This window comes from Ranitomeya variabilis, chromosome 2, assembly GCF_051348905.1.
Source record: "Ranitomeya variabilis isolate aRanVar5 chromosome 2, aRanVar5.hap1, whole genome shotgun sequence".
Classification (NCBI taxonomy): domain Eukaryota; kingdom Metazoa; phylum Chordata; class Amphibia; order Anura; family Dendrobatidae; genus Ranitomeya; species Ranitomeya variabilis.
Window position 1 is genome coordinate 496592479 of NC_135233.1, and position 26683 is coordinate 496619161.

A 26683-nucleotide genomic window follows, 5' to 3' on the forward strand; every position below is an offset into this window, starting at 1 on the left:
ACAAGGACCTTTGAAAATTAGCCAATAAAGCTACTTAAATATAGTCACATGGACTGACCCTGTGACTAGACCTATGAGATCAAAGGGGAATATACCAATCGGCGCACTGCACTGTGATGCCACGCTCCCAATCGACTGACGTGGGCAGCTGGCATTGCGCATGACCAGAGGGAGGAACAATGTCATCCCCGTGGTTACCACAGCAACCGGATGCCGAGCCGGGCACGAGACTGGGGCAAGGCACAAGAGCAGCGCGTCTCGGTGAGAACCAAAACCGATGGCAGCAATGAACCATGGTAAATATATGAAAAGTATGCAGTTATCAATCACAGTTAAAGTACAAAAAATGCTGCATATATTATAGATTATAGACAGTAGCCTTCTGAAGACAAACACAAACATAACAATGGCTCTAAGATGATTCATACAATGGTTTGTGTATTAAAAAATAATAAAAATAATATCTAACAAAATAACAAAATGTCTATAATAATTATAAGAGAAAACAATATAAGAAAAAAATGAATTACTAAAAAAATATAATACAAAATAACAAAAAATAACAAAAAAATGTTTTCTTTTGATATCTTCTGAATAGTATGAGACAATACCGATAGGAAAAAATACATCGAAAATTGGTATTCATTATCAATATATCTTAAGTTACTATTATTGTCTTTACTGTTCTTCTTCCCATATAGTTTTAATTGACACAGTTCCATAGCATGTAGTAGAACGAAACATCCATCGGCCTTCCACAGGATAGGACATCAACAAGAAAAACACCAAGGTGAGAAAAAGATTTTTTGTGATGATGATGGAGGAAAATAACCCCAAATCTGAGAAACTAATTAAAAAGTATAATTAGAATATGTACAATCTAAAAGATAAAAAACGATTAGAAATAGGGAACCGTTTAAAATAGTAGCGCTATATCAGATGTTCAAAGAAAAGACTTGAAGCTAACATATTCGTTAAGGCCAAAGGGGGTGACAGTATTCAAAGTGACCATCCATTTTGTTTCCAAATGTAGGAGCTTGCATTTGACATCGCTACCCCTACTGCCCATATAGGCTCAATCAATTCCGCAGACTTGCAGGCCTTTAGGGTTACAATCGTGCAGTTCACGAAAGTGTCTGGGGATGCTTTTTACATTTTCAAAGTCTGTATCCACTTTTTTAGCGTTTAGAATGTCTCTTACTTGTTCTTGTATATGAACCTTTAGGGCTCTAGTGGTCATTCCTATATAAATAAGACCACAAGGACATGTAAGATGGCATATTACAGATTCTGTATTACATGAGATATGATGAATGATCTTAAAAAAATTATCTCCCTTAGCATTTGAAAATTGAGTGATTTTTGGAATGTATTTACAAATTGAACATGTACCACAAGCATATGAGCCCCATGGTGGGCCTTTGCTGCCAAATAAAAATTGACTGTTCTTGGAAGGGACATAATGGCTCTGAGTTAAATGTCACCAAGATTACAGGATCTTCTCGACATAATTGAAGGTGTTCGGGTAAGATAAAACCTAAGCTCCTTATCTGTAAGAAGGACAGGCCAGTTTTTTGCAAGTACCTCATTCATCTGTCTCCAATTTGTATTGAAAGTGGAAATAAATTGAGGTTTCATCTCATAATTTCCATATTTTGGTCTGTCTGACTTGTAGGTTAAAAGGGATAGCCTATTAGTGTTGGTAGCTCTAAGATAGCCTTTCTTGATATCCCTCAATTTGTAACCAAGTTCTCTAAACCTACTGGTAAGGGTTTCAGCTTGTTGGTGGAATACGAGATTGTCAGAACAGATACGTCGTATTCTCAAAAATTGACCTATCGGTATTGATTTTTTTCAATTGAGGCAAGTGAGACGAATCAGCATGCAATAATACATAATACATAGTTCATAGAGTCCTCCATGTGGCCTCATCCGTCCGGTGGGGTAAGCGCCAATGGAGCGCCCCCACACCGCCGCAGGGCCGAGGGGTACCCGGAGCCGGGCCTCTAGGTCTCAGTCCTGGGGTTGTCACGGTGGCTAGACCCGGTCCGTGGCCCTGTCTGTCAGTGGGGGACGTCCGGTGCAATAAGTGGTGTAGTAACGGTGTAGCGGTGCAGTTGTGGGGTGCAGGTCGCGGTAAATAACGAGGACACCAGGTTGCAGTCTCTTTACCTCTTTACTGAAGCTCTCTGGGTCCTCAGTCCAGAATACGGCTCACCAGGCTGCGCAAGTCCGGCCGGTCCAATGGCACTTCCAGAGCTCTCCTTGCAGGTGGAAATCGGTGCCTTCCTTCTAGCGCTATGTGTTGCAGTCCTTCCCTGCTGTGCTTACGGAAAGTACCCCACAACTGTTGTGTCTGTTTCTCGTGTTCCCTCACAACAACTTAATTCGCAATGATCTTCCTCGTCCCTCCAGATACTATGGTAGGAACGCACCCGTATGACGGGGAGGCTCGGAGATCTTCCGGGACTCTATCTGCGCCCCTGTCCTGTTGGTACCCCCCTTTGCCTTCCTGGGTGATGCGTGAGACAGTCCGCCTAAAGCTAACTGCCCTGCCGTAGGTCTGAGGTATGGCTTGAAACTCTTTACCTCCTCGGCGTTCCGGCCACCGGTAGTGCGCCTCAGTAAGGTGCTGCCTCTTTCAGCACAACCCTCACTGGTATCTCCTTTCGCTTGACTTCGTTTCTCACTCAGCACAATCTATCTCGCTTCTAGTCCTTTCTTGAGTCCCGCCGCTTCCAGGAGCCTGCGCGGACCCGTTACGTTCTTTCAATGCCAAGCCTCTGCCAGGATCCCACCCCTGGCAGAGACCCTACAGTCTCTCCCTTCACAACACCCCCTGCCACAGGGTGTTGCTCCGTTCAATCCCGTCAGCGTTCTCTCTAACTTCCTGCCTGACCCCCAGTTTACCCACTATGGTGGGGAGTGGCCTAATGAATAGCACCCTTAGCTCCCCCCGGAGGCCCAGCTGTGAAATGTATTGGTGACTGTGATACCTGCTCAGAGAACTCCTTCAGTGCCATCGAACGCACCATGGCCCCCCTTAGTGGCTGAGCCATGATACTGCAACGACCAGGACTCTGGGGCGCTGCACTCCCCCCTGGTTAAACACAGTACTCCGGGACTGGGAAGAAAAACAACAATACAGGTTAGCAAAAAGACATACAATTTTGTTGAGTGCAAATAACAGTAAGTATACTTAAGTAAGCTTCCCTTTATGGGAGGTGAGGACACTTTTAACGTTACAAACATAATCAACATTATAAATTACAGAGCATAAATAACTTCTGTTACCCAACCGGGTATTCTACTTAGTGCAATTTTTGGAACAATAACTTAACATTGCCTTTAAGAAACTCACACTCTTAGTCTATCAAAGGCCTTCCTATAATCACATTATAAGGCATTTCAACTTTACATTCTCCTTCTTGTGAACCTGCAGGACCGCCTGTCCCTACGGCACCAGACCTACTGCCTCTCCTTTCTTTTACAGGACCGCCCTGTTCAGCCAGGGCCTACTGCCTTTCGCTACTATACACAGTATAGACATAACATTCCTTTCATTTAAAGAACTCTGAGCCCGCTCTACTCGGCTCCTTTAAGGACTCACTCTCTAACCCCTACGGGTTCACTCTCTGTCCTTAGTAACAAAGTAACTTTTCAATGGGGACGCGGGGTTTACCTTCTATCCTCACCTTCATTATTACTTCTTTTACTTTCAACTATGCAGGCTTCTACATCTACCCCTACGGGCTCTCTGCATCTTTCCTTTCTACAAAACATTATTCAGATTTCACATTTCAACAACTTCAACACATATAACTCGGCATGTAAAACAGTTACGTTTTCTTTTTCAAGGCATCATTATCACATTACTGTTCGGTAACAGTATCTCTTTCAAATTTACTTCGTCACATCCCCTTTAAGAGGGGACCAAGTCTTTCTGAGGTAGCTCGTCTTCTCAGCCTACCAGTCTTATGCAAAGTTCCAGCCCGGGATCTTCACAAAATGTCTTTAACTAGGACTAGTAGGAAAGGTTTCTTCGCAAAGTGTCTTTAACTAAAACCAGTAGAGAAGGAATCTTCGCAAAGTGTCTTTTGGCTCAAACCAATAGGGCAAATATCTTCGCAAAGTGTCTTTGGCTAAAACCAGTAGGGAGCACCCTTAAGAAGGTGCAACTATTTACAAAGGAAAGTTCGAATCATGCACAGTCCATGATTTCTGCAGTTCTCTTTTTTTTAAAACTGTATAAACTTCAGGAAACAACAGTGACCCCGGGTCAACAAAGGGGTCACCTTTAACCCTAGACGGGTTTAGTAGCAAACAGGAACAGTTAAAGGAATGAACAGTTAACTATTTACATTTTCATGGTATCGAGGTTTATTCTTCTTCTGGTGGCTTGGGTTCCTGGAACCCAGCCGCCGTGGTGCCAGTGTCCGCGGTCCGGACATGCAGATGGACTCGACTGGCCAACTCTGGGGCTGCTACTAGGCGTACTGTTGCAATGGTGACAAGATCGGGTACTCCCGGGACCAGGTCTGGGGTAGCAAGTGCTGCGGCTCCAGACATACACCGCCGAACATTCCGTGCATACCACCCGAGGGGGTTCAAGTGGCGGCTGTAGGTCACTGGATCCCCCTTTTGTAACGGTTCTCCGCTTCGGCCACAACAGGGAGCCCTCACATTACAATGTGCAACAAAAACATCAGTATCCAGTCCCGGCTCGTGTATGAGGCCCCACCCCCTTTTTACATGGTAGGCCAACACAGTGCCCCGCCTTACCGCGTCTCTGTCATCCCATGCCGGGGGGGGTTGTTGTACTTTCGATGGGCCCATCGACTCAGCTCCTTTCCGTCCTTTCCACTGCAGAATCAAGCACTGTCTATATTGTTCCCATGTAAGCACCGCAAGAGTGGACCCGTTCTCCCGGGATCCATCCGCTCTAAACCAGGGGGTGTCCCACCGAAGAACTACTCCATCTAAGCTCACATCCACGGGTTCCCCCACTCCAGTCGACAGCGGTGGCACCATCCTCCCTAGGTCATCGGGGGATAGCACCATTAGCCCTGCCGAGATAAGTCGCTCCCTACTGAGATGGAGGTGGGTCATGGAAGCGGGCTCGTGGAGGGGAGCAGGGACGTCGGCCATACCTGCGCCTAATGTGGTTCCATCGGTGTCGCTCCGGTCCGTTAACGAGGACACTGGAGTCGGCTGCAGCCCGGACCGGGGCTCCTCCAATGGGATGCTCGGATTCGGCTCCGCTTGCTGTGATTCCTCCTCCTCTAACTCCGAGGTCGGGATTGGTGGACGTAGCTCTGCTGTCGGGTCCGCGGGCTTCCGGTCCATCTCCGGTGAAGAAAGGCAGGCCGGAACCGCTTCTTCCTCGCTCAGGCACTCGCCATTCATCATCGCTGCCTGATAGTCGGTGGCAGTGCATGCACCTAACTCCGCCATTTCTCCGAGGTCGAGCTTCTCCGTCGCCAGCTTCTCGCCGTTGCATATCAAGGGGTGTTTCTCTTCTGCTCTGGGGCAGGTCATCTCTTTGCAGCCAGAAGTGCAGGGGGCGGTAGCCATTTCTCGCGCCACACTGGGAGTCTCCGCCCATAACACACCCTCCTTCTCCTGGGGTGTAGCAATGGCGGCGCCTTTTGGCGGGAACTTTTGGCGGCTAATGGCGCAGCACAATCTTGCAATAAAGCACAGTAAATCACAGTCTCTAGGCACACATGACCTGATTCTTCAGGCTTAAGTAGATCCTGTTCGTGACGCCAAGTTGGAGCGCCCCCACACCGCCGCAGGGCCGAGGGGTACCCGGAGCCGGGCCTCTAGGTCTCAGTCCTGGGGTTGTCACGGTGGCTAGACCCGGTCCGTGGCCCTGTCTGTCAGTGGGGGACGTCCGGTGCAATAAGTGGTGTAGTAACGGTGTAGCGGTGCAGTTGTGGGGTGCAGGTCGCGGTAAATAACGAGGACACCAGGTTGCAGTCTCTTTACCTCTTTACTGAAGCTCTCTGGGTCCTCAGTCCAGAATACGGCTCACCAGGCTGCGCAAGTCCGGCCGGTCCAATGGCACTTCCAGAGCTCTCCTTGCAGGTGGAAATCGGTGCCTTCCTTCTAGCGCTATGTGTTGCAGTCCTTCCCTGCTGTGCTTACGGAAAGTACCCCACAACTGTTGTGTCTGTTTCTCGTGTTCCCTCACAACAACTTAATTCGCAATGATCTTCCTCGTCCCTCCAGATACTATGGTAGGAACGCACCCGTATGACGGGGAGGCTCGGAGATCTTCCGGGACTCTATCTGCGCCCCTCTCCTGTTGGTACCCCCCTTTGCCTTCCTGGGTGATGCGTGAGACAGTCCGCCTAAAGCTAACTGCCCTGCCGTAGGTCTGAGGTATGGCTTGAAACTCTTTACCTCCTCGGCGTTCCGGCCACCGGTAGTGCGCCTCAGTAAGGTGCTGCCTCTTTCAGCACAACCCTCACTGGTATCTCCTTTCGCTTGACTTCGTTTCTCACTCAGCACAATCTATCTCGCTTCTAGTCCTTTCTTGAGTCCCGCCGCTTCCAGGAGCCTGCGCGGACCCGTTACGTTCTTTCAATGCCAAGCCTCTGCCAGGATCCCACCCCTGGCAGAGACCCTACAGTCTCTCCCTTCACAACACCCCCTGCCACAGGGTGTTGCTCCGTTCAATCCCGTCAGCGTTCTCTCTAACTTCCTGCCTGACCCCCAGTTTACCCACTATGGTGGGGAGTGGCCTAATGAATAGCACCCTTAGCTCCCCCCGGAGGCCCAGCTGTGAAATGTATTGGTGACTGTGATACCTGCTCAGAGAACTCCTTCAGTGCCATCGAACGCACCATGGCCCCCCTTAGTGGCTGAGCCATGATACTGCAACGACCAGGACTCTGGGGCGCTGCACCAAGATTTACTGATATTTGTGGATATGAACTATTATGCAAATAGAGTAATAATAAACGTAAATGAAGCAGACCAAAAGCGATAATATTGGAGGGAATATGGAGTCAAGGTAGTCTGTTAGAGCACCTTAGCACAATGCACCTTATATATTAAGGAATCACATGCGGAATTTTATATATAAATTATTCTACAATTACCACTGTAAACACTAAACTTGGCTATATGATATGTAAATGATTGTGGATCACATGTATTTAAGCACATGATTTGTAACCTCCCACTGCTGTGAGCCGAAACGTCGTATAGAGATGTGGGTCTGAAATAAACGTCACAGCTTTTTCACTTTTCCAAGAATTGGAGTGCTGCCTTCCTTTTTCGCTTGGTATGGTATTTGGGTGGATGAGTGGACCGTCCTACCCAGGAGGCTTGGCACCCATTGGTGAGCTTGTGCTGTTTCCATTTTTTTTACACACACACATATATATATATATATATATATATATATATATATATATTTCGCCCAACATTGGAAAGGGACTACTGGGCCTCACAGTAAAAAAAAATAGTCACGTCTCCTCGTTCCCTCACTGTTCTGGTTCCGGCAGCAAGTGCTCTGCTGCTTTTCACTGCTCAGCAAAGCAGGCATGCAATAGTGACGTCATCGCACCCCCTGCGCTGAGACATCAGACGCAGAGGGAGAATGATGGCGGTGGGAGCGTCAGCTGACGGCTCCCTCTTCCATCATTGCTTTCAACTGTATAGGCATCAAGGCATCCAGGATGCGGGGTGAAGGGGCGATGTCAAATATAATCACCCTGGGGGCCAGAATTTGACATGTGTGTTCTAGAGGCATGGTGTTGAGCAGATGGCTCTGTGTTAACCATTAGAGTCCGTTAGTGTGTGCCTGATCCTGAAGACTGTACTGTATGACCTCTTAGTTTTGTTTGTGTCGGTTCTTTTCTCTATTGCCTATGTAGTCGATGAAGATAATGGTTGTTGGACAAGTTCTGAATTAGTTCTCCCCCAACCTTTGAGTCCTGATGATTCTGATTAAAGTTGAAATCTGCAACAAATTTTGAAGCTGGTACTGTAAGCGCTTTGCATGTCCTCCATGGATGTCCACTGCTGGTGAGGACCACATGCCCCATGGTTTGGAAAGTTTAATAACCCACATACCAAAAATCCTGAATCCTGAAGGCTTGCTGAAAATATATTTCTGAATACCCCGCTACTCTTCTTTATAAATTTTAATTGAAATAAGAGTTTATCCCAGGCTGAAATGTTTGTGTTATTAAGTATTGGTAATGTCACCATCGTGGGTGGCACACATGGATCGTGGACACACTGCACTGCGGGCCGGGCTTGCCCAGGAGGAGCTTAGCTAAGTGGCCTGATGGTGGAGTTATTCTTCAGCTGGAGGTAGCTGCTAGGTATCACTTCTAGGCAGTCCGCGATACCGAAGCTACTGATCCCAAGCGTCAGGTTCGCTGACACCGACTGGACTCTGAGCGACAGGCAGGACTGGATTTGGAACTTGTTCAGATACTACGATTTGGAATCACCGAACAGGGTTCATGTACTGCAGGTGTGGCTTCAAGGTTCAGGCTCCGCAGGGTAGTAACAGAGACCATGAGTCCGGCTATATATCACTTAGTTACTTAAGGCTGCAGTTATTAAAGAGTCACAGTTTTCTCTCCTGCAGATATAGCAGAGATCAGGTGTTGAACTGTGTATAACCTCACCCACACTACAGCTTTCTGTGTATGTTGTATAGTGACAGAGAGATGCTAATCAGTGCTGGGGGTGTGGTTGGACTAGGATGCACTAAGGCAGTTTTCCTGTCGTGATAATCTTCTTATGATAAAACACTGATTGTATAGAAACAGCAAAACACAGCACAGTAAGTGACACATCACTAGGATCAAGGTCTCTGCTCCTACATTAAGGTACTCTCAGCTTACATTGCAAAAACCTGCTGACAGATTCCCTTCAACGTGAGTCTCATTAAATCCTCTTTAAGAATCCTTTAATGACCATTATTAGAATACTTCAGGGATGTTATTTCTGTAACTAAATTGTCCACTATACCACAAAGTAAAACATATAAGCATGGACTGATAAAAAAGAGCTAACCAGTGACACACTAATGATAAAGGTTTATCATATATTCTACCGCCCATTTATTGGGGAAAGATAGATACCAAAAGAAAATAGAGTGTACGTCCAAAACCTTTTTGTAAAAAGGAGTATAAAATTACTTTTTATTGAACAAAATTCATATACATATAACACAAATTTAACGAATAAGTAATAGTTCAATGAGGGAACACAATAGAAACACTGAAAAAACAGTGATAACCCAAAGGTACAGCTGCAATTGTTTCATATATATAAGGTGCAAAATAGTGCAAGTAACAAACCCTAGGCAAGATAGGAGCAGCGGGTGCCTATCATAAATCCTATAGTAGGATCCTAAGTCAGGATAGCAAACAAATGTCGTACACTGGATACCACCACCCACATCCTCCAGTCTTACCCATCGTGCGGCGTACCAAGGGTCACTGTTCACGCCCCTGTTCGTCAAAACCAGCACTGTCAATGCTGGTCTTGATGATGAGATGTGCGGGAGTCAGATACTCCTGATATATGCCTCTTCATGTATGAGGAGTGTTGGGCGAGTGTCGTGCACCTCTGTGTGCACCTCACCACAAATCCTACTCCAGTCCCTGCTATAGTGAGATATGTGGTAAGCCGCTTGTCATGAAGGTGAAGTGCGGTCGCCAGAAAACCCAGTTCAGCTCCACACACTTTGTCAAAGCTGGGTGAAAATGGCATGAGGACGCCAGATGTTGCATAGTTTAAGCATAGATGCCAATTGTGTGATCTTTCAAAGCTTTTTACTCCAAAATACTGGCATAAAAAATTTGATAAATCGCCCCTTTAGTTTTACTTTTTCTTGGTTGTCAGATAATTTTTCATTTATTTCTGGAGCCATCAAATATTTTTTCTACAAGCCAGGCATGTTACTCTCTGCAAGAAAAAACGTTACCCCTTAGACCCCAGTCAGAGGCCTCTCATACAGCCTAATCAGATCTTGTGCTTTGTACTGAGGATCCGCAACACCCCGACACGTGTCTGCAAATTGAGATTCTGGTTTGGCTTTTATCCTAGGTCATATGGAAGGCTCATTAACCCCTTCAGCCCCGGAGCTTTTTCCGTTTTTTCGTTTTCGTTTTTCGCTCCCCTCCTTCCCAGAGCCATAACTATTTTTTCGTCAATATGGCCATGTGAGAGCTTATTTTTTGCGGGACGAGATGTACTTTTGAACGATACCATTGGTTTTACCATGCCGTGTAACAGAAAACGGGAAAAAAATTCCAAGTGTGATGAAATTGCAAAAAAAGTGCAATCTCCCACTTGTTTTTTGTTTGGCTTTTTTGCTAGGTTCACCAAATGCTAAAACTAAACTGCCATTATGATTCTCCAGGTCATTACGAGTTCATAGACACCTAACATGTCTAGGTTATTTTTTATCTAAGTGTTGAAAAAAATTTCCAAAGTTTGCTAAAAAAAGAAATTGCGCGATTTTCTGATACCGGTAGCGTCTCCAATTTTCGTGATCTGGGGTCAGGTTAGGGCTTATTTTTTGCGTGCCAAGCTAGCGTTTTTAATGATACCATTTTGGTGTAGATACATTCTTTTGATCGCCTGTTATTGCATTTTAATGCAATGTCGCGGCGACCAAAAAAACGTAATTTTGGCGTTTTGATTTTTTTTCTCGCTACGCCATTTAGCAGTCAGGTTAATCCTTTGTTTTTATTGATAGATCGGGCGATTCTGAACGCGGCGATACCAAATATGTGTATGTTTAATTTTTTTTTAATTGTTTTATTTTGATTGGGGTGAAAAGGGGGTGATTTGAACTTTTATATATTTTTTATTTTTTTTTTTATATTTTTAAACACATTTTTTTTAAATTTTGGCATGCTTCAATAGCCTCCATAGGAGGCTTGAAGCATGCACAACTCGATCGGCTCTGCTACATAGAGGTGAAATACAGATCACCTCTATGTAGCAGAAATCCAGGTGTACTTTGAGCGCCGACCACAGGGTGGCGCTCAAAGCAATCAGCCATCAACAACCATAGAGGTCTCAAGGAGACCTCTGGTTGTTATGGCAATGCACCGCTGACCCCCGATCATGTGACGGGGGTCAGCAGTGCGAGAACTTCCGGCCGCGCGGCCGGGAGCGCTAGTTAAATGCACCTGTCAGCGCTTGACGGCGGCATTTAACTAGTTAATGGGCGCGGGCGGATCGCGATTCCGCTCGCGCTCATTGCGCACACATGTCAGCTGTACAAAACAGCTGACATGTCCGGCTTTAAGGTGGGCTCACCGCCGGAGCCCACCTTAAAGCAGGGGATTTGCCAGCTGACGTACTATTCCGTCAGCTGGCAGAAAGGGGTGAAAGGGTGAATATTAACTTTTAGGATATCTACTTTAAATAGGTGGCACTATAGAGTTCAAGTTCTCTTTTTCACTAAAGTGTGAAGTTGCGTCAGGGTCGGACTGGCCTACCGGAGATCCAGAGGATTCTCCGATGGGCCCAGGCACTGACATCTGCTGGCATACAGGGCCAGCAGTTGCCTAGGGCCCCCGCTGCTCCTGGGGCCCCCAGCCAGTGGCGTGTCGCTTATAACGGCACACCATACAGCTGCTATGGGGGCTCCCGGTGCCAGCGAAGCAGCAGCAGGTGACAGGAGACAGAAGTCGGCTGCTGCAGCTAAAGCCTGTCCCCGCAGCTAAAGAGAAATGAATATTCACTTTTCCCCACACCCCCATGGGCGTTAAGAGAGGGAATATTAATTTCACTTTAATAGCGGGCAGTGTTAGTTGCAACAGTTGGCTAACGCTGCCTGCTATCAGGGCCGGCAGACCAGGGCCACCTCTCCCCCAGGGGCCCCCAGCCCACGCGGCCGCTATGGAGAAGTCAGGGGGACCTGGCGCCAGCGCCGCCTCCCCCCAGTGCATGCTGTATTCAACTGTATTGGCATCATAGATACTGATAGAGTTGAAAGCAATATTGGATGAGAGAGCGTCAGGCTACACTCACTCTCCCATCATTCCCCTATGCCGCTGACACAGCCGGTGCGCAATGATGTCACTTCATCGCGCACCCGTTGTGTGTGCGCCATTGTGGGAGCAAGGAGAAGAGGAGAGTATTGTGTTTGTTTTTATAAAAATATATATCAGTGACTCCTGATTGCATTATACCCTATGAGGGAGCAGCAACCCTCTTATAGTCCTGTGTCCATATGTACCCCATCTAGACAGCGACTGAGGGATCGACGTGCTAAAGGCCAGTGCCTGTATTGTGGAGACATGGGCCACTCCATTGGAGTCTGTCCGGTAAAGCTGGAGAAACTCCGGCATCTAGGGTGTTATGATCCTAGTGGCAAGGATCGCAGGTCGGACTAGCTAAGTAACTGAACAGACTACTAGCTCTGGGGAAGTGGTAACTAGATTGACCGCAACCTGATCCTATCCGTAAACAACTATAGGCAGCCGTGGAACGTTACCTAAAAATCCTAGACGTCTCGTCACGGCCTGAGAAACTGACTATTCCTGGAGGGAAAGTAAGTCCTCACTTGCCTCAGTGGAAGACCCCAAAGATATAGAATAGCCCCCCACAAATATTAACGGTGAGTTAAGGGGAAAGCACAAACGCAGAGATGAAATCAGATTTAGCAAATGAGGCCCGCTAATACTAGATAGCAGAAAATAGGAAGGAAACTGTGCGGTCAATAAAAAACCCTATTCAAAATATCCACGCAGAGATTGCTCGAGCCCCCGCACCAACTAACGGTGCGGGGGAAGCAACTCCGTACCCCAGAGCTTACCAGCAAAAAGAAATCACATGTTAGCAAGCTGGACTAGACTCATCATACACAGAAATCATATTGCAGGCAGATGAGCAAAAAATATTCAAACAGAACTTAGCTTATCCTGAAGAGGCAGAAAACGAGATAATCAGGAGTAATCAGAATAGCACTGAATACATTGACAGCCGGCAACAAGTGGAAGTTAAGCAGAGCTAAATAGGAGCCTCCCTGGTGAATAACGAGGCAGCTGATCCAGCAGACCCGCAGGATAATAAACCAAACCACCAGGGGGAGCCAAAAAACCAAAGTCACACAATACCATCTGTGACCACAAGAGGGAGCCTGAAAACGGAGTTCACAACAGTACCCCCCCCTTGAGGAGGGGTCACCGAACCCTCATCAAAAACCCCAGGGCGATCAGGGTGAGCCACATGGAAGGCACGAACCAAATCGGCCGCATGAACATCAGAGGCGACAACCCAGGAATTATCCTCCTGACCATAGCCTTTCCACTTAACCAAATACTGAAGCCTCCGTCTAGAAATACGAGAATCCAAGATCTTCTCCACCACGTATTCCAATTCTCCCTCAACCAGCACAGGGGCAGGAGGCTCAACCGAAGGAACCACAGGCACCACATACCTCCGCAACAACGACCGATGGAACACATTATGAATAGCAAACGATGCCGGGAGGTCCAAACGAAATGACACAGGGTTAAGGACTTCCAAAATCTTATAAGGACCGATAAACCGAGGCTTAAACTTAGGAGAGGAGACCTTCATAGGAACAAAGCGAGAAGACAACCACACCAAATCCCCAACGCGAAGTCGGGGACCCACACAGCGACGGCGGTTGGCAAAGCGCTGAGCCTTCTCTTGTGACAGCTTCAAATTGTCCACCACATGATTCCAAATCTGATGCAACCTATCCACCACAACATCCACTCCAGGACAGTCAGAAGACTCCACCTGACCCGAGGAAAAACGAGGATGAAACCCTGAATTACAAAAAAAAGGCGAAACCAAAGTAGCAGAACTAGCCCGATTATTAAGGGCAAACTCGGCCAATGGCAAAAAAGTCACCCAGTTGTCCTGATCAGCAGAAACAAAACATCTTAAATAGGTTTCCAAAGTCTGATTAGTGCGCTCGGTTTGGCCATTCGTCTGAGGCCGACGAAAAAGGCAGACGAAAAAGACAAATTAATGCCCATCTTAGCACAAAAGGTCCGCCAAAATCTAGACACAAACTGGGATCCTCTGTCGGAAACAATATTTTCAGGGATCCCGTGCAAACGAACCACATTTTGAAAAAACAGAGGAACCAACTCGGAGGAGGAAGGCAACTTAGGCAAGGGCACCAAATGGACCATTTTAGAAAAACGATCACACACCACCCAAATGACCGACATTCTCTGAGAGACAGGGAGATCTGAAATAAAATCCATGGAAATGTGCGTCCAAGGCCTCTTCGGGACAGGCAAAGGCAACAACAAGCCACTGGCACGAGAACAGCAAGGCTTAGCCCGAGCACAAATTCCACAAGACTGCACAAAGGAACGCACATCCCGCGACAAGGAAGGCCACCAGAAGGACCTAGCCACCAAATCTCTGGTACCAAAAATCCCAGGATGGCCTGCCAACACCGAAGAATGAACCTCGGAAATAACTCTGCTGGTCCATCTATCCGGGACAAACAGTCTCTCCAGTGGACAACGGTCAGGTCTATCCGCCTGAAACTCTTGCAGCACTCGTCGCAAATCTGGGGAGATGGCAGACAAAATCACCCCATCTCTGAGGATACCAGCTGGCTCTGAATCACCAGGAGAGTCAGGCACAAAACTCCTAGAAAGAGCATCAGCCTTCACATTCTTCGAACCAGGCAGGTATGAGACCACGAGATCAAAACGAGAGAAAAACAACGACCAACGAGCCTGTCTAGGATTCAGCCGCTTGGCCGACTCGAGATAAATCAAATTCTTGTGATCAGTCAAGACCACCACACGATGCTTAGCTCCCTCAAGCCAATGTCGCCACTCCTCAAATGCCCACTTCATAGCCAACAACTCCCGATTACCAACATAATAATTCCGCTCGGCAGGCGAAAACTTTCTTGAAAAGAAAGCACATGGCTTCATCACAGAGCCATCAGAGCTTCTCTGCGACAAAACAGCCCCCGCTCCAATCTCAAAAGCATCAACCTCGACCTGGAAAGGAAGGGAGACGTCTGGCTGACATAATACCGGAGCCGAAGAAAACCAGCGCTTCAGCTCCTGAAAGGCCTCCACAGCCACAGGAGACCAATTAGTAACAGCAGAACCCTTCTGGGTCAAATCCGTCAATGGCTTAACAACACCAGAAAAATTAGCGATGAAGCGACGGTAAAAATTAGCAAAACCCAAGAACTTCTGAAGACTCTTAACAGATGTAGGCTGAGTCCAGTCATGAATAGCCTGAACCTTGACTGGGTCCATCTCAATAGCAGAAGGAGAAAAAATTAAACCCAAAAACGAGACCTTCTGGACTCCAAAAATACATTTTGAGCCCTTCACAAATAAAGCATTGGCACGCAGGACCTGAAACACCATCCTGACCTGCTTAACATGGGACTCCCAATCATCCGAAAAAAACAGAATATCATCCAGATACACAATCATAAATTTATCCAGATATTCGCGGAAGATGTCGTGCATAAAGGACTGAAAGACAGAAGGAGCGTTAGAAAGTCCAAAAGTCATCACCAAGTACTCAAAATGGCCTTCGGGCGTATTAAATGCAGTTTTCCATTCATCACCCTGCTTAATACGCACAAGGTTATACGCACCACGAAGATCTATCTTGGTGAACCAACTAGACCCCCTAATGCGAGCAAACAGATCAGATAACAATGGCAAAGGATACTGAAATTTGACCGTGATTTTGTTTAGAAGGCGATAATCAATACAAGGTCTCAAGGAACCATCCTTCTTAGCCACAAAAAAGAACCCCGCACCAAGAGGGGAGGAGGAGGGGCGAATAAGTCCTTTCTCCAAAGACTCCTTTATATAACTCCGCATAGCAGCATGCTCCGGCACTGACAAATTGAAAAGTCGTCCCTTAGGAAACTTACTACCAGGAATCAAATTTATAGCACAATCACAATCCCTATGAGGAGGTAGAGAACTGAGTTTGGGCTCATCAAATACATCCTGGTAATCTGACAAAAACGCAGGGACCTCAGAAGGAGTGGATGAAGCAATTGACACCACAGGAGCGTCGCCATGAATTCCCTGACAACCCCAACTTGACACAGACATTGCTTTCCAATCCAGGACTGGATTATGAGTCTGCAACCATGGCAGGCCCAACACGACAACATCATGCAAATTATGCAATACAAGAAAGCGAATCACCTCCTGATGAACAGGAGTCATGCACATGGTCACTTGTGTCCAGTACTGAGGTTTATTCGTAGCCAATGGTGTAGCATCAATTCCCCTTAGTGGAATAGGGAATTTTAAAGGCTCCAAAACAAAACCACAGCGTCTGACAAATGACAAATCCATCAGACTCAGGGCAGCACCTGAATCCACAAAAGCCATAACCGGGTAAGATGACAGGGAACAAATCAGGGTAACAGACAAAATGAACTTAGGCTGTAAAGTACCGATGGTGACAGATTTATCAATCTTTTTTGCGCGCTTAGAGCATGCTGAGATAACATGAGCTGAGTCACCACAGTAAAAGCACAACCCATTTTGCCGTCTATAATTTTGCCGTTCACTTCTGGTCAGAATTCTATCACATTGCATAGACTCAGGTGTCTGTTCAGAAGACACCGCCAAATGGTGCGCAGGTTTGCGCTCCCGCAAACGCCGATCAATCTGAATGGCCAGAGTCATTGACTCATTCAGACCTGCAGGCGTAGGGAACCCCACCATGACATTCTTAATGGCTTCAGAAAGACCTTTTCTGAAATTTGCAGCCAGAGCACACTCATTCCATTGAGTAAGCACCGACCATTTCCGAAATTTCTGGCAGTACACCTCTGCATCATCTTGCCCCTGAGAGAGGGCCAACAATGCTTTTTCAGCCTGGTTCTCAAGATTAGGTTCCTCATAGAGCAATCCAAGGGCCAGAAAAAAACGCATCCACACTGAGCAATGCAGGATCCCCTGGAGCCAATGCGAAAGCCCAATCTTGAGGATCGCCACGCAAGAAAGAAATAATAATCTTAACTTGCTGAACAGAATCCCCAGAGGAACGAGGTTTCAAAGAAAGAAACAACTTGCAATTGTTCTTAAAATTCAGGAACCTAGATCTATCTCCAGAAAACAACTCCGGAATAGGTATTCTAGGCTCTGACATAGGACTGTGCACAACAAAATCCTGAATACTTTGTACCCTTGCAGCAAGATGATCTACACTGGAGGCTAAACTCTGGATATCCATATCAGCAGCTGAACTCAGAGCCACACCAAGATTAAGAGGAGGAGAGAAGCCAGACACACAGCAGCTAGACACACGGCAGCAAAAAAAATATATATATATATATCTCCAAGCTTCTTTTCTCCTGCTTCTGCCATGCAATTAACACTTTATAGGCCGGCTGTACTGTTATGATCCTAGTGGGAAGGATCGCAGGTCGGAGTAGCTAAGTAACTGAACAGACTACTAGCTCTGGGGAAGTGGTAACTAGATTGACCGCAACCTGATCCTATCCGCAAACAACTATAGGCAGCCGTGGAACGTTACCTAAAAATCCTAGACGTCTCGTCACGGCCTGAGAAACTGACTATTCCTGGAGGGAAAGTAAGTCCTCACTTGCCTCAGTGGAAGACCCCAAAGATATAGAATAGCCCCCCACAAATATTAACGGTGAGTTAAGGGGAAAGCACAAACGCAGAGATGAAATCAGATTTAGCAAATGAGGCCCGCTAATACTAGATAGCAGAAAATAGGAAGGAAACTGTGCGGTCAATAAAAAACCCTATTCAAAATATCCACGCAGAGATTGCTCGAGCCCCCGCACCAACTAACGGTGCGGGGGAAGCAACTCCGTACCCCAGAGCTTACCAGCAAAAAGAAATCACATGTTAGCAAGCTGGACTAGACTCATCATACACAGAAATCATATTGCAGGCAGATGAGCAAAAAATATTCAAACAGAACTTAGCTTATCCTGAAGAGGCAGAAAACGAGATAATCAGGAGTAATCAGAATAGCACTGAATACATTGACAGCCGGCAACAAGTGGAAGTTAAGCAGAGCTAAATAGGAGCCTCCCTGGTGAATAACGAGGCAGCTGATCCAGCAGACCCGCAGGATAATAAACCAAACCACCAGGGGGAGCCAAAAAACCAAAGTCACACAATACCATCTGTGACCACAAGAGGGAGCCTGAAAACGGAGTTCACAACACTAGGGTTAGTAGGAGAGGCCTCCCTAGACGGAAAAGACATCTCCCTACCCCTGACAATTACTGTGGCCATGACAACAGGTGAATCCCAGTTTGTTGAGTCGGCGTATTTGGATTCCCGGGCAGCCAGAAATGTTATCCTCCAGGCTGCAGTGGATCAGTTCCAAATCCCAGTTCATCCACTCAAGAACCCCCTGGCCATAACATTTCTTGATGAGAGAACTCTTCAGGAGATGGTTCGTCTGGCTACTGAGCCGCTTCAGGTCCGTATTGGGATGTTTCATACTGAGAGGATTGTCTTCTATGTTCTTTCCCACATGTCTCATGCCTTTCTCTTAGGCCTACCATGGCTACGGCCTGTGTTGGACTGGAGAGGTGCTCCGCTGGGGACTTTCCTGTCATGAGAAGTGTCTGGCTCTAGTACGTCCGGCTAAGCCCCGTCTTGACCGGCATCGCTGCCTGGTTTGCCATCTGTCTATTGGTCCTTTGCCAATGTTTTTGACAAGAATGAAGCAGAGACTTTGCCGCCCCACAGGCCGTATGACTGCCCTATCGAATTGATTCCCGGATCTACACCCCCTAGAGGCCGAATTTACCCTCTGTCCCCAGCTGTGACTCAAGCTATTTCGGACTACATTCAGGAGAATTTGGCCAGGGGATTCATTCAGAAATCCTCCTCTCCTGCTCGGGCTGTGTTTTTCTTCATTAAGAAGAAGGATGGATCTCTCTGACCCTGTATTGACTATCGAGGTCTCAACCAGATCACAGTGAAAAATAAATACCCTATCATACTGATTCCTGAGTTGTCCGACTGATTAAGAGGTGCCAGGATCTGCACCAAACTAGACTTAAGAGGTGCCTACAATCTAATCCGCATTCGACGGGGAGACAAATGGAAGACGGCTTTCAACACCAGGAACGGACATTATGAATATCGAGTGATGTCCTTCGGACTCAGTAATGCACCGGCAGTTTTTCAAGAATTCGTCAACGTCATCTTCCGGGACCTGCTTTATTCCTGTGTTGTCATGTATCTGGATGATATTTTGGTATTTTCTCCGGATCTGGCCTCCACAGATGAGCAGTTTGGCAGGTTCTTCAGCATCTGAGGGGTAATTGCCTCTACGCCAAGTATGAGAAATGCATTTTCGAACAGTGCTCTCTTCCCTTCTTGGGTTACATTATCTCAGATACCGGACTCAGGATGGATCCTGAGAAAGTGTTTTCCATCCTTAAATGGCTGCTGCCCGTGGAAGTCAAAGCAATTCAGGGATTCCTTTGTTTTGCTAATTATTATTGGCAATTCATTCCTCACTTCTGACTGCTCCCATCTCTGTTATGACCCGAAAGGGAGCCGATCCGAAGAACTGGTTCTCCGAGGCTGAAGAGGCCTTCCGCTCCCTTAAACGGTTGTTCTCCACCGCTCCCATTCTGCATCGCCCAGATTTGAACAAACAGTTCTTCCTAGAGGTGGATGCATCCCCGTTAGGGGCTGGAGCTGTGCTCACCCAGAAGTCATTCGGGTCACCGCATGTCCTGCAGTTTCTTCTCTAAGGCCTTCTCCACTCCTGAACGTTACTACTCCATCAGGGACCGAGAGTTACTCGCCATTAAGATGGCTCTGGAGGAGTGGCGATACCTGCTGGAGGGCGCAGTCTATCCAGAGGTCATCTACACGGATCATAAGTACCTGGCGTATCTCCGGTCCACCCAGATACATAATCCACACCAAGAAGCTAGGTGGTCTTTGTTTCTTGCCCGCTTTAACTTTATTTTACATTTCAGGTCCGGTGACAAGAATGTCAGAGACGATGCCCTCTCTCACTCTTTTCTGTCCGAGGATCAAGAGGAGGATCCACAATTTATCATTGAACCATCCAAGATGGTCACTGTCGCTCCAGTCAGTCGGTCACAAATTCCCCCAGGGATGATTCTTGTGGCTGAATCTGAGAAGGAGCGAGTTTTGTCTTTGGGCTACTCGTCCAAGGTCGCTGGTCACGCGGGACAAAGGAAGACTCTACAGTTGATTTCTCACCACTACTGGTGGCCGTCCATGAGAGAGATCTATGCTTACGTGGCTGCTTATCAAATTTGTGCCCGCAATAAGGTCTCCAGATGACTTCCTGCCGGATCTTTCCTGCCGTTACCCGTACCATCTGGTCCATGGCAGCACATACCTATGGACTTCATTACGGATTTGCCAGTATCCGAGGGTTCCACTGTCATCTGGGTAGTCGTGGATCGCTTCTCCAAAATGGCACACTATGCCCCATTGTCTACTCTTACGACCACTCCTGAACTGACTGACAGCTTCATCAAACATATTTTCCACCTGCACGGATTTCCTTGTCATATTGTGTCCGATCGAGGTTCGCAGTTCGTTTTATCGAGCCTTTCAAGATGTTGAAGCGGATCAACGAGGTCTCCTGTAAACTGAAGCTGCCTCCTCCCTTTTTTTCAGATTCCAAATTCCTTCCACAGTGCCTGCTGCACTCTGATACAAACACTGCCTGCTGCACACTGGTGCAAATCCTGCTTGTCGCACTCTGATGCAGATCCTGCCTGCTGCACTCTGATGCAGATAATGCCTGCTGGACTCTGATGCAGATCCTGCCTGCTGCACTCTGATACAAACACTGCCTGCTGCACTCTGGTGCGAACTCTGTCTGCTGCACTCTGGTGCAAATCCTGCCTGCTGCCCTCTGATGCAGATCCTGCCTGCTGCACTCTGATGCAGATAATGCCTGCTGCACTCTGATGCAGATCCTGCCTGCTGCACTCTGATACAAACACTGCCTGCGGCACTCTGGTGCGAACGCTGTCTGCTGAACTCTGATGCAAACTCTGCTGCACTCTCATGTGAACTCTGTCTGCTGCACTTTGATGCGAACTCTGTCTGCTGCACTCTAAATCAAAATATGCCAGATGCTCCCTCCAGTCTGTTCCCTGGCTCCAGCTGCTGCGCGTCCATTGGTCTGTCCTGGAGTGGCACCTGGCGTTCATCGGGAGCCAAGGCTAATCTCACCATCAGAGGCTCTAGTGAACAGTCAGGAGTTTGCTTAGTCACGCCCCTCCAGGCTCTCCACGGTCCGTGGCACAGTGGTTCCACTAACCACGTCTGTGACAGATACTGATTTTTAGGATTGCTACATCCAGTAGGGGGCACTCACTAGAGCTTCTGTCATCTTCCACACTGAAGGGGCTATCTGCATATTGCTTTTTAGGATATAAAGTAGACACAGTAGAGGTTTTCCTGTTTGAGGTGCAAAGAAAGTTACGTTAAAGCACATGCAGTCTCCTCACCAGCTTTGGTATTACTTGCAGAGTCCTGTCTGAAGACACAGCTATTCTTAGGAGGTTGTCACTTTCTACAAAAGATGTTCTTCATTTCACTAGGATCACAAAGCAATTGAGTTGAGATTTGTTAGCCTCATATGCCTTCTTAGAAAGTTACAACAGCAGAACCTTATGTCAAAAACTTGATATGACCAATGGAGATTTAGAGATACTGTATACACAAGTGTTGGCGATGGGAAGAGTGGCTGGAGGAATGGCGCATCTCAGGCATTGGAAAAAGTTTTGGGATAAAGTGATGACTGACAAGTGCACAAGTTTTTTTCTGTACTGAAAAGACTGGTGATGTCGTTTAGGTGGCCAACAACGTTTCTCTAGTTCCTTGTTGGTTTTCCTTCTTGTCAGGCTTCTGGTTCTCCAGTGTCTGCAAACAACTTGTGTTTTAGCCAAATTGAAAAAGATTGAAAATGGAAGTTGCTGTGAAACGACTATTTGTATCATAATGCTGTTGGAAATGTTACTGGAGGCGATGGGTATGTTGTGTCTATCATCTTTTCATGATCACCTTTTCTATATAGCATTTTCATTTTGCTTTTTCCAAAGATGTTAGAATTGGAAAAATGAGGGCACTGAAATACACTACTATTTCATGGTATTAGTGACTCTCACTATGAAGAGGTCCAAAACTGATTAACATTGCAGTGCTCTGGGATGAAATTTTGAATGGTTGCTCTGTTGTGAGAATATCCTCTTGTCAGGGTGGAAGTTGGGTCCTGCTTATTTTGTGCTAGCGGTTCCTCTTTGATAAGGCTACAATTTTCGGCTGTGCGACTGCAACTAATCAGTTGAGATAATATAATAAAAACATCCCACAATGGACAAAAATACCTTTGATCTCTCACACATGCTCATAGTCATGTGTTTGTAACATTACACTTCAAGAGATCACCTATTGCAGTCAAGGACACTCCACCAACGCATTACATAAACTAAAGAAAAACACGGAGTATAAGTCCCATTTAGAAAAGTATAAATACACATTTTTTATTTATAGAAAAAAACAACAAATACATTGCTTAGTAACAATTAATCATTAGAGACATAATCTGAACAGCAAGGGAAACTAAGGAAAGCACTGATACAATCTATACGATGGCAGCCCCTATGGAACTCTGCTTGTTTTCCATCATAAAGTGCTAAAAGTGCATATCAAGGCAAGAGAAACTACCCAGACCGGGTAACTATCGGTCAATCCACATAAATCCCACAGTGGAGTACCGAACACATTTCGGCATATACCATACCCGACCCGGTTCAATAGCTCTTCCCCATTACGCAGACACACAGGGATCACCACCGGAGCCCCAACGTGCGTTTCGCGTCGGCTTCGTCAGGCAGTAGAGAATTGTATTGTAGAGGGTGAGAAACAAAGTCATAGCAAAAGGAGAGGAAACCAGAAGGAGTTCTGCCCTGCAAAAGGCTGCCTCCTTCTGATGTGCAGGATCCGGTAGCCGGAACACTGAGGGAGCAACAGTCTCTATGCCTTGCTCCAGAGACCGGCAGGACAGCTAATTCCAAGTTACTGATCCGCCCTATACCCAGGAGGCATGGTGGCAACTTGTGGGGGCTGGGGCGTGCTAGAGTCCCTGTAAAAAGCCTCAGGCCATCAGTCATATGGGCTTGTCCTATCCTTACCATCTGGGGGACAGAGAAAAAGACATAACATCTAGAACATCTACAACAGTTGTGAGGACCTTATGAGAGGCACAAAGAGAGTAGCGGGCACCACAGGCACAAATGAGTCAGGGATCAACCAAATGCATATAAAAAGGACAATAGAACAATCAAAAAAGAAAGATATGCATAACAATGGGATCAACCATCAAGAAATTACAACTTTATTCGTACAAAAAAGGCACAGCAGAGCATGACATACGTTTAAAATAATTAAAAGACCAAAAAAAGGACAGACAGCATATGGCTGATAAGCCACATGCACCTCCCCAGACAGTTGGAAACAAATGCCGACAAGCACCAAACAGTTCAAAAAACATTAAATAACAAAATAATACATGTATACACGTATGAACATGAGCATTAATATGTATCCGTCTGCTGTCAGCTATACCCTATAGGCATGAAGCAAGTAAAATGCAAAATTTAAGGTAACTGTCACCTCCCAGACCTATACAATCAATATGGACCATAACATCACAGTTCACTGGGAAACTGGGGACAGAACGATCATATATAAGTCAAAATATGACCCACACAAATAAAAGTCATCAGTTAACAAGGCAATAAATCACCTAAGGTGCCTGTACGGCGGACAGGTATGGGATATTGTTGCTTTTTATTTTCCTTGTTTTACAGGCGAAGTGTCTTCAGTTGGATTGAGCGTACAATAAAGAATAATAAAACTCTGTGTGTTTATTTATTTCATTAAAATACTTTATTCTTATTGTGTGTGCATTTTTAACCCTTTACTAATATTGGATTAATAATAGATAGGTGTGTTATTGACACTTCTCCATTATTAACCAGGCTTAATGTCACCTCACAATAGCAATGTGACATTAACCCCTTATTACCCGATATCCCAACACTACAGGGGAGTGGGAAGAGAGAGGCTAAGTGCCAGAATAGGCGCATCTTACAGATGTGCCTTTTCTGGGGTGGCTGGGGGCAGATGTTTTTAGCCGGGGGGGGCAATAACCATGGACCCTCTCCAGGCTATTAATATCCGCCCTCAGTCACTGGCTTTCCCACTCTGGCAGAGAAAATTGCGCGGGAGCACACGCCAGTTTTTTCCGTGATTTAACCCTTTACATTAACACCTAGAATTCCAAAATTTTGCACACACAAACTACTAACATTATTAGTGAGGAATATGTAAAAATATAACGGATATGAAATGGTTTACTGTATGTAATCCATGTCTCATGTCCTGTCGGGTTTGGTAAGGAGTTAGCAAAAGCTGGCAATTGAATTACTGATAGTGTTGAGCATTCCAATACCGCAAGTATCGGGTATCGGACGATACTTGCGGTATCGGAATTCCGATACCGAGATCCGATACTTTTGTGGTATCGGGAATCGGAATCGGAAGTTCCCAGTGTATGGTTCCCAGGGTCTGAAGGAGAGGAAACTCTCCTTCAGGCCCTGGGATCCATATCCATGTAAAAAATAAAGAATTAAAATAAAAAATAGGGATATACTCACCCTCGGACGCGCCCTGGTAGTAACCGGCAGCCTTCTTTGCTTAAAATGAGCGCGTTCAGCACCTTCCATGACGTCACGGCTTCTGATTGGTCGCGTGCCGCTCATGTGACCGCCACGCGACCAATCACAAGCTGCGACGTCATCCCTCAGGTCCTAAATTCCCTTCTAGGAATTTAGGACCTGAGGGATGACGTCACGGCTTCTGATTGGTCGCGTGGCGGTCACATGAGCGGCACGCGACCAATCAGAAGCCGTGACGTCATGGAAGGTACTGAACGCGCTCATTTTAAGCAAAGAAGGCTGCCGGTTCACAGCGGTAAGGTCCAGGCTGCGTCGGAGAGGTGAGTATATTGATATTTTTTATTTTAATTCTTTATTTTACACATTAATATGGATCCCAGGGCCTGAAGGAGAGTTTTCTCTCCTTCAGACCCTGGGAACCATCAGGATACCTTCCGATACTTGGTGTCCCATTGACTTGTATTGGTATCGGGTATCGGTATCGGCGATATCCGATACTTTTCGGGTATCGGCCGATACTATCCGATACCGATACTTTCAAGTATCGGACGGTATCGCTCAACACTAATTACTGACTTTTCTGCTATCTAGCGCTGAATGAAGTATAAATATATATATGTGTCTTACTGAAATATATATAATGACCGTATATATGTTTCCCGAATATTTGAGCCCATGGATCCATTATATGTCCATTTTGCAAGCCGGCGAGAAAATCTCGCCGTACAGATGCCATATGGATGACACACGGATACTTTTTGGAGAAAAAAATTGCATCCTCGCATTGAATACAGATCACTGTTCAGGAACTTTTCTGCGTATCTCGGCAGTAAAAAACGGACCGTATTTTTATAAAGTACGTTAGGTCTGACCCCAGCATAATACTGATTAATAGAGATGGGAGAATCAATTGGCAGCAGCTCTGGTTCATCGACCAGGTGAGTAATCTGTGACCGCTGGACACGAGACCTGCCAATCTCCTTACCTCTTGGCATTCTCGATTCTTCTTTTTATTAGCCGGGATGACCTGAAGTCATCATGACATATCCCTCCCAGATGACTGTTCACAGATTAGGTATGAATCCAGTTAGACCCATTTGCCATGACTCACCTGCAGGACTATGGCTGGTACAGAGAAGATCATGGCTTCATTAAACACAGGATTCCTATCATCTCTTTTCACGGCCGTCTTTTTCTTGCTGATTTTTCTTCCATCTTGAAGTAGGTAGACTTTTACAAATGGGTCTGTGAAATCAATGAAACAGGATCAGGGTGATCAATCAGCTTTACTATTGTGGCAGTCGAAATGTTTAGTTAAATATCTGAAGTCAAGAGAAGCTGGTACAACTGTGACATGAATCCATATCTGCCAATGGGTAAAACATTTTCTGAAGGCCGCTGTAGAGATATAGTCTGTAGAAAGCTAACATCATTCTACCATTTCTGGTTCCTCATCCTACTAAAAGGAGTGAGGGAGACGCTTTAGACCCTAAATCATCATCATCATAATTTTTTTATAAGCAATTTTTTTTTAGAATGTGCTATTAGTGGTTGGTATTTTTGCATCAAATTCTTCAAAATGGAGCATGTGGTTTTGGAATTTTGTGCAAAGTAAAAAAAAAATGCTCTTGATTTTTGCACCTTTTTAGAGCAAAATGTCACAAAATTTAAGCAAAAATTAATGGCATTTGTTTTATGTCTGCCGTCCTTCATTTTGATGGCTACCACATAATACTTCTTTTCTTCTGCATTGGCCTCTGTAGAAAAAATAGCTAGATGAGGTTTCTCCCAGTATTAATAGCCAGGAGGTAGATAAGGCTGGTTTCACACTTGCGTTTTGATCTGCAGCGTTTGTAAAAAAAACGCAGGTGGTGAAAAAACGCATGTAAACGCGTGCAAACGCTGCGTTTTTTAGACGCATGCGTTTTTGCATGCAGTAAAAAAAAACGCGGCGTT

The 26683-nt window shown here is 46.1% G+C and overlaps 1 protein-coding gene across 2 annotated transcripts in view; it reads right to left on the reverse strand.

Annotated features, from left to right (window-relative positions):
• Nucleotides 1–26683, reverse strand: part of SYT12 (synaptotagmin 12) — a 197109-nt gene that overhangs the window by 3757 nt on the left and 166669 nt on the right. For both annotated transcript variants that reach the window (XM_077288022.1, XM_077288023.1), the window contains exon 7: nt 25839–25972. In XM_077288022.1, the coding sequence (XP_077144137.1) occupies nt 25839–25972 (134 nt within the window). The remainder of the gene's footprint in view (nt 1–25838; nt 25973–26683) is intronic.